This window comes from Rhea americana, unplaced genomic scaffold, assembly GCF_003343005.1.
Source record: "Rhea americana isolate MKP2758 unplaced genomic scaffold, rheAme1 scaffold_189, whole genome shotgun sequence".
NCBI classification, from domain to species: domain Eukaryota; kingdom Metazoa; phylum Chordata; class Aves; order Rheiformes; family Rheidae; genus Rhea; species Rhea americana.
Genome location: NW_028186027.1, coordinates 1,214,582 through 1,223,358, shown reverse-complemented (window position 1 = coordinate 1,223,358; position 8,777 = coordinate 1,214,582). Strand labels below are relative to the sequence as shown.

At 58.3% G+C, this 8,777-nt stretch overlaps 1 protein-coding gene across 1 annotated transcript in view; it reads left to right on the top strand.

The window, feature by feature from the left end:
- Positions 1-2,355, top strand: part of PIM1 (Pim-1 proto-oncogene, serine/threonine kinase) — a 4,052-nt gene extending 1,697 nt beyond the window's left edge. The window contains exons 5-6 of the mRNA XM_085302256.1: positions 381-557; positions 841-2,355. Coding sequence (XP_085158382.1) covers positions 381-557; positions 841-998 — 335 coding nt within the window. The 3' untranslated portion in view covers positions 999-2,355. The remainder of the gene's footprint in view (positions 1-380; positions 558-840) is intronic.
- The last annotated feature ends 6,422 nt before the right edge of the window (positions 2,356-8,777 follow it).

Genomic DNA, 8,777 nt, shown 5'->3' with positions numbered 1-8,777 from the left:
CAGGCAGGGGCCCGTGCCCCTGCGGCTCCCCACAGGGTTTGGGAGCAGGCTGCATCGCCCCGCATGCCGCTTTGCACCCGGCGGGTTGCRGCGCGTGGGGAAGCGCCTTCGCTCTGTGTGCCGGGAAGGTTCGGTGGCAGCTGCCGGTCCCCGCGCCCGGCGGTGACACCGCTGTTGCTAAACAACAGCTGGGAGGTGCGAACCTCGCCATCGATCGYGTCTGCGAGGTGGAGATGCCGCAGTGTCAATTGGGGTGAAAGCGGCTGGAACAAGCCTCATGACATTAAATACAAACATTTCCTCCCCAGCACTGGCTCGTGCCGATGCTCTGAGGGATGCCGGCTCTTCCCCGTGTGACGAGTCCCTCTGGTCTCTTGCAGGCACCAGGGTGTATAGTCCTCCGGAGTGGATCCGCTACCATCGCTACCACGGCCGCTCAGCAGCCGTTTGGTCCCTGGGTGTGTTACTCTACGACATGGTCTGCGGAGATATCCCCTTTGAGCATGATGAAGAGATTGTGCGGGGCCAGGTGTACTTCCGGCAGAGGGTCTCTCCAGGTGGGCATGTGCTTTTTTGCATTGGGGAATAGCACGCGTTAGGAGATGATGCTGTATTCRCAAATGTCCAGCTGGGGAAGGTTTTGACCTCTCCCTTGGTTAGCTGGAGGATGAAGAAGGTGGGCACTTGTTTTGCTCTCCCTGCCCGCTCTCCTCCAAAAATGGTAATTGATGTAYTTAGGTGTTGGGAGCGACTCCAAGCACAGCTGGGATAACATGGACAGTGACGGAGGGGGGCAGGAGTTTCAGCCTTCCTAGCCTGACCCTTCGTTTCTGTCCCCAGAATGCCAGCATCTCATCAAATGGTGTTTGGCCTTGCGACCCTCGGACAGGCCATCTTTTGAAGACATTTTAAATCATTCTTGGATGCAAGGTGTCCCCCTACCACAGAAGACAGCYGAGATCCACCTGCACAGTCTGCTCCAGGAGTCCAGCAAATAACTTCTTCAATCTCCTGGCTGTAAAAAACAAAAGAAAACAGGATTCTTCTTTGACTGTAGCACTGAGTGGGGATCGTCACGTGGGAACATCTACATCTTAYTGCAGAGCTAGACCAAACTGCAGTCAGTCATCCAAGAGCCAGTGGCCACGATCCAACCCGGGTATCCTGGACTTGAACTTAATGGTCCTGTCTCCCTTGATATCTTGCCAGTCAACTTCTGGTGATGTTTTATGGGCACTTCCACGAGTGTCCCCGGCCTGCTGAATTCAGGACTGTGAGAGGATCAGAGGCATTATAGCGAGAAAAGCTTCAACCGGGGAAAATTGTTTTGGGGGAGGGTGGGGGGGAGGGCAAATATTATGTCCAAATAGCTGTCTTTTCTTCACTGTCACCGTGTTCTGAGTGCCTTCAGTTGCAATCTGGGCTGTGCTGGAGGAAATACTTGAATCTTCCCACACTGCTGCTTTTTCCAAGACTCGCCTGGGTATATAGCTACTTCTTCCCTTTTTGAAAAGGAAACAGGTCAGAAGAAACTCGGTCAGAAGAAACGTGGGAGCGAAGCGGGCAACATCTCTTGGCTCCCATGGCTTCCGAAGTGTGCTGTCTTGCGTGAACTTTCTTTCTTGGGCTCCGTGCTTCCCATGCCCTCACGAATGCACAAACAATGCAACCCAACTGAGCTGTAAATGTGTGTACAGGATTATACAGGAGCAAAGCTTGGTGTACAGTTGTTAATAATGGTAACATGTTACCTTTTGTTTTTCTCTAGTTTTTGTTTTTAATTTATTTTTATGAATTTGTTTGGGGTTCTTTTTTGTTTTTGTTTGTTTTGTTTTTTAAAGGAAAGGTCCTAACCAGTAGGATAACTTATTTATTTATTTATAACTCATGTGGGTTCCTGACCCATGCCTCGCTTCTACAGCTGCTGATCCCCAGGCTTCCCACGTGGGTCTCCCCTCCGTGTCTGTCCTGCGTCCCTGTGCCTCGCAGAGTGCTTCTGTTTGATGTCTCGCCGCTGTGTGGAGCAGCTGCCTGCTTCCCAGCTGTCTGTAAATAGTTCTGGTTGCTGTTGTTCCCTTCCACGTGCAGATCTCGGTTTGCAGATGAGTTTTGTTTTTTTTTTTTTCCCCTACGGGTATCTGTCTGGGGCTGGGGGTGTCCTGTGCGCGTGTATACCTAAGCGCTCTTCTTGCTGAGCTTTGGGGGGAGCTAGCCAGGGCTGTCGGCACTGTCGAGTCTGTACACGTAACCAATGTGTAGCCAGCAGGTTTTTGTTAATAGTTAATATTGTACAGGGGAATTCAGAAATCCTATTTTTTTTATACATGCGGTTTTAAATAAAAACAAATAAGTTGATTCCGTGGCGACATCTCTTATTGTGGGGCGTGAAGAGGAAAGCTGGAAGCAAGTGGGCTACCAGTGAGCAGGGGCTCTCGACGGCACYGTTGCAAACACATCGGTTTGTCTCTGGCTGGAGCGAGCTTGGGTTTGCACTSCTCGCCTGCGGAGAGGTGAGAGTAGGAAATGACTGTATCGCTACGCTTGCTGCAGCCGAGACAAACTCCAAAGGTCCCACCCAAAGGCTCGCCAAGCCGAGCTAGCTGGGGCCAGCCAGCTGAAAGCCGCCTGGCGAGGGYTGGATCTGGCCCTCCGCAGGGTGTGTGGAGTTTCCAGTGCTGACTGCTCCTGGCAAGTCTGCTGGGAGAGATCAAAGAGGTGTGGAGCCCCTTTCGTTTCCATTCGTCTGCAGGCGGTTGCGCTGCTGGTGTAGAGCATGTGCTGGGAGCAGCGCGCAAACAAACATCAAAGCGCCCTTGTGAAACACCGGATGTTGTCAGCCAAATTAAATTTTGGTAATGCAGGTCCTGTTGCTCCGGCTTGGTCAGCGCGGAGTGTGTGTTGCACGCCGGGTGGCGGTGGGTTAAGAAAGCCGCCCGAGTGCTGTCCCCACCTCCAGATCGGCTGTGGCTAGCGCTGAGTTAGAGGAAGCTGATGCTCAGATTACGAGAAGTTGGTTGCTATCAGTCAGCAGCGGTAACTCCTTACTTGAGCTTTTACCCTTCAAACTGTCAAACCCCATTGCCCAACTCCACGGTGCTTTGACTTCGGGGGTGTGGGTTGTTTTTCTCGTCTATTTTAATGAGCCTAATTTTAAAGCCGTGCTCTCACTTGCCTGGCTTGGTCTCTTCCCATTCAGTTGTACTGGGGAGCACCTGCTGCCACCCCGAAGGGCTGGGGTGGTCTCCGGTGCGGCATTTGCCGGGGTCGTGCATCTTCCCCTGCCCCTCCGAGTGCGGGAYGTGCTTCCCTTCCTGCCCTTAACGCTGCAAACCTCCCAGCCGGATCTGACCCCAAGCAACAGGACCATCCTTTCTGACCGCAGCCCTGCCTTGCCCCCCGCCCCGGGTTTCTTGTTTTAGGGGCTACCTGCCTCAGCGCCCCGCAAACCCGAGGCTGCCGGCGCTGCGCTCCGAGCCCCGTGCCTGCCGTTGGAGCTGCGCCCGAGCCTCGCGGGGTGACCTGACGTGTGCTGTGTCACTGCCCTTGGAGGAAAGCGTTAACTGAGTTGGTCAGGTTTGCTCTGCTTTTATTTTTCCCCCCCTCCCCTCTCTCAGCTGCATCTTTCATCTCTTCCTCCGTGCTGCTAGAAGCAGGAAGCGCAGCTCCAAACGGCTTCAAAGTTTTAGGCCTATTTTGAGCTGTGGTTTGCATTTCACCTCCTCTCTCTCTCTCTTTCCATCCGGACCATCCGGGAAGCTGCTCTTACGTGAAAGCAAAGCAACCCGCGGTGCTGCGCGCTGCGGAGAGCAGCCCCAGCCCCCGGCGCGGCAGCCGGCCCCCCACCGGGGCCTCCGACCCGCGGCGGGCGCCGCTATCGCGGCCGCCCCTGCTGCGGGCCCACCCTTCCAGCGAACGCTCGCTAACTGCTGCGGCGTTTCTTAGAAAACTCGCCGCAGAAAGGGCCGAGCGGGTCCAGCGCGCCAAGCTGCGYGGGCGCCGCTGCAGAGATAGCCGCTTCCTCGCTGCCTGCGGCAGGGCGCCCYTCGCCCCTCGGAAGGCGAAGGGGCCGCCGTCCCACCCGGCCGGACGCCGTGGCCCGGGGACCCTCTCCTCCCGCCGSGGGAGCGGGCCAGATCCGCGGTTTGGGCGGTGGGAGAGGATGGAGGTGCACGTGTGCAGCATTGGGTTGCAGATGGGGGGAGAGTTTTGCCTTCTCTAGCAGCTCTCGTTGCATCTGAGTCAGAACGGTCCTTGCTGGAGACTCGGTGGTCCAGAAAGGTTAAATCACCAGAGCTGGCCTGATGCTTTGGGGTGTTTTCCTGCCTCCTGTTTCCCCTCCAGCAGCAAGCTTCCTTTGCGTGCACAAAGCACGAGCCGGGGCCAGGCTCTCCCCTCTCTGTTCCCGTTTTCYGCTTTTTTTCCTTCTTTTGGCTCTCCCTGTCCCTCGTTCTTCCTTTGCTGTCTCTCGTAAAGAGCAAGAGGCCCTGGGGAAACAGCGCTTGTGCACCCACRGCCTCTCGCACCTGATGGCCAACTGCAGCCGCAGTAGGCAGCAGACGCTTGGCAGAAGCCTACAGGCAGAAGGGGGGTGGAGGACAGGAAAAGGCCCTTTAGCCACTCCAACACATGCATGCGTGTATGTGTGTGTGGGGGGGTACCCTTAAATACCAATTTCAGAAAGCTAAAACACGAGAGTGCACGCGGGATGGCACCGCTGGAAGCATCTGCGGCGCAGTTCCTCCTCCCAGTGAGGACTCCAGGTTGTTTGCTGCCCTGTGGGGCTGTCAGCCACCGTAAGGGAGGAGAAGAGGCCAGTGCCTCCCTACAGCYCCCATCCAGGGAGCCGGATGGGACAAAACCCTGGGAATCACCCAGGAGGAAGCGATTCCGAGCCAGTGCTGCTCTCCCATCTCCTTTTTGTGCCCCCCGGGTTCAGCCAGGATCTCGGAGTACCCCCAACTTGAAAAAAACAAACAAAAAAGAAAAAAAGAAAGATGAAACAGGACCGGGATGAGATTTCAGGCCGTTCGTTCGGCCTCCCGCAGTCGCCAGGAGCACTGAGGACTTGCGACGGGCCAGCACTCATCGCGCCTCCTTGGGCTACCAGCTCCAGCTGTGAACGTCTGTCCCAACCTGCTCGGCTGTTTGGAAAGGATGGGCCAGGGAGCCCGGAGTCACTCGGAGAGGCAAAGCAAACAAACGGGACGTTTGTTTCCCCCATTTTTTTCTGGGGACTGAAGATCAGCAGCAGCCAAACGCCTGACGCGGCTGAGAAGCCGCACGTGAGCACCGAGCAGAAAAGCAACGCGGGGAGCGGGCCAGGCTTGTCGCAGGGACCGGGTAACTGGGTCACCTCCGGAAAAGCAGGAGGCTCCACGGGAGTTTGCCCCGTCATGGAGAAAATATCCCGTTGCCCCGGAGGCGGCAGCCGAAACCCTTTGGCCAGGGCTCTTCTCTGCGCCGTGAGTCACGCGAGCCATTTTAAACGCCTGCCTTGGGACGAGGTGAACTATCAGTGAACCAGGTGTCCCACGGCACGTTGTTCCCCGGGAATGAAACCTCCTGGAAGTTGATCTCYGAGCGCTTCCCGGCCAGCCCGCGTGGCAACAGCCCCCCGCGTGCTTGAGCTCTGCACCGGCGTCCCGTTGCAGACTGCCGCCGAAAGCCCCGTGCTGCCGGGGCGAGCGCRGCCCGCTGCTGGTTTCGGGCACCTGGGGCCCTGCTCGAGCCCCCGAGTCTTGTTTTTCGGCTCGGTAAAGCCACAGGGGGGTTTTATACACCCACCTTCCCGAGAGCGGGATCGGCGAGGCACCCAAACGCGCTTGTCCCTAGGGTTGGCGGGGTTTTGCATGAGGCAAAACCACTTAATTCACGTTAAAAAAAAAAAGAAAGAAAGAAAGAAAAAAAACACACTACCTCTCTACTGCATAAAGTTGAGTCAAATTAGCAATTTCAGCTAAAAAGAGGTATTTTGGGGAGGGGAGAATCAAAGTGTTTCTTTCACCTTTTCCCAGGCTTTTTGTCCCCTTCCTCCCAGGTAACGTTTTCATGTCCTTCACCACCGTGTTTATTCCGGTTAGGAGGGGGTTAAGCGACCCGAGAAATGAAACAAAAGCTCTGGTTTCAAACTGAAGCAGCCATTTCAGTTAACCTGAAACGACAGGCGCGCGCGCAGGCACGCAAGGCGAGCGCGGGCTGCGGGGAAGGCGATCTCGCCCTGCCGCGAAAGCCGTGAGAACAGCGGCAGCGAAATGTCATTTCAGGTCAAGCCGCGCCAAAACTCTTCCCCACTCGGCTTCACCGGGCCGTGGGGCAGGAGAGCAGGCGGGGGGGAGGCTCTGCGGCGCTCGCAGCCCTCAGTACCTGCCCCTGCGGAAACCGCCCCCGCGCTCCCGGCCGCTGGTGTGCCGCGACAGCCCTTCTCTCCGCGCCGGGCTGCCGCGCGCGGTAGCTCGCTCTGTGCACCCCCCCACACACACACCGCAGGGCACGTGTGCCCACATACACACGGGTGCACGAGCTCTTCGGTGCACGCACCACCCCCTCCTTCCCTAAAAGAAAAAAAAAAAGAAAAAAAAGAAAAAGTGAGTCCGGTTCGGTTTGGCCAGCTTGGCGATTGCAGCCGCCAGCTGAGACCTGACAGCGATCATTACTCCGCTGGGCACGCCGAGGATTAGATTGAAGTCCTTGGCATCCCTCCTGCCATCCCCCCCACCCCCTCAGGGGGTGGATTTTGTCCGCCGCTCTGGTTTTTGGTTGAGGGCCGGGATGTGAGCAGAGCAGGGACCAGGAGCCACCCCTCCCTGCCAGGGCGGAGGGGACCCTCTCCTGTTTACCTGGCAGGGTGTTTCCAAGCAAAGTCTTTGATAAAGGCAATAAATGAAGTGTGGGAAGATGATCCGTGAATTGTAGCGGAAAAGTGGGAGGTAAAACTCCAACAAGCGCCTGTCCCTCTGGCTGGGGACAGCAAAGCCAACCCGCCAGCCCAGACAGAGGGGAGCGCGGACAAGCAAAGACTTCCCAGGGACACGGGGACGCTGAAAAGGGCTCCAGGACAGATGGACAGCCTCTCCGGCGTGCTCAGGCATCCACCGTCCTCACGCGGGCCAGTTTCCATGTGCGGACACCGAGCTTTCGCACTTCCGACCGCAAGCAACGGGGCTCGCCGCTGCTGGTGCAAATGAGCCTGGCCAGGCCCCAGCCCCAGCTGTGTCCCACAGCGGGGCCAATTCYTTGTGGAAACATCGGGAGCGAGGCCTCCCTGCCCGGCGCTCTCTGCGGAGARGAGCAAGACCCGATCTCCCAGGGATGGGGCACCCGGAGGGGCGGCTTTCGCAGTCGTGTTACGGGATGAAGTGATTTGCGCTAACCCCATTGGTCTTGTGTTTTTAACTGTGCACAAATGCTGGGTTGAAGGAGTGGCTTTTCCACCCTGGATGGCCTCACGTTTGGACCAGATCCCTTCTGGGACCTTTGCTCATCCAACACACCAGCTCCGGACTAGGAGGGCTCTGATCTCCTTGCAGCTGGGAGCCTCGAAACACGCTATTTTTTTGCTAGCTATGAGTTTCCTTTCTCTGCTTGAGCCTTGGCACGGGAAAGGGAACCGATTCTTCCCTGCGGCCTTTCGTTCTTGTCCGGAATTGAAAGCTGCCGGCGCCTGCGAGCCCGCGGTCACGCTCCTGGGCTCGTTCCCCCTCACAGAGCTCTCCCCGGGCTCCGGAGCGGCCCACGGCGAGCGGAAGAGCCGGCACTCAGGTGTCAGGCCCGGCCAGGCGGCGCTGCCAGCCGCGGGCCTGTGCCGCCCTCTGCCGACCTCCTGGAATAAAGGGGGAAAAAATACAGAAATTTGCCCTTTTTTTCCTTTATTTTTTTTTCCTTCTCCTTTTTGAGCACCCTTTTGCTTCCGGAGTGGCTCCCCAAGCATCTCCAACAGATGGCAACCGTGATTTTCCAGCGGTGCCCTTTCCTCCGGGCGTCCTGACCTCAATCCCGAGGAGCTTGCCGCAGGGGCATGGCACAGGCCGGGTGAGCCGAGGCCCCGCGTGGGGAAGCCCGTGCCGAGGGCACGACAAGGCGGTGCGACCGCCCGCGGCGAGGCGCCTGGCTGCCCTTGGACGCCGGGACGGGGCATCCGCTGGCTGCTTCCCGCTGCCCTCCAGGACACGAACGCCCTCGGGATGAATGTTTTTACCCCGGGGGTGTAGGCAGCTGGGACAAACGCGGAGGCAGTTTCTGGGCCGGTTGGGGCGCTGCTGCCATGAGGGGAAAATGCCGCGMGCGAGGCGCTGCTCCCGCCTCTGGCGAGACGGAGCAGAGACGAGGCCCAGCGGCATTTGGAGGCCGCTGCTGGTACCTCGCGCCTGGCCCTGTGAGGGCCGCTCYGCACCACCACCCAGCTCTTCCTTCCCCAGGGCACCGCCAGGGGGTTGGAAACGGCCCCAAACGGCCTCGCACCCTTGAGGGCACCGCAAAATCCATCGTGCCGGGCCGGCCGCCCCGAGGCAGCACAGGGCTCCTGTCACGCTCCAGCCCTGACCGGCTCCCCCCGCACGCACCGCGCATGGTTCGGTCCACCCGCAGCCCTTCCCCCCCCCCCGTAGATGGTTTAACCCGCTCCCTTCCCCAGCCGGCCGTTTACCCGCCTACCTGGTGCCACCCCCATGCCTTCTCCCGATGGTTTCGYCCCTCTCCATGCAGGAGGATGGACGGGTCCGCCCCATTCCCTCCCCCACCCCAGTGGAAATGGTTTGTCCCTTTCCCCACTGCGACGTTTA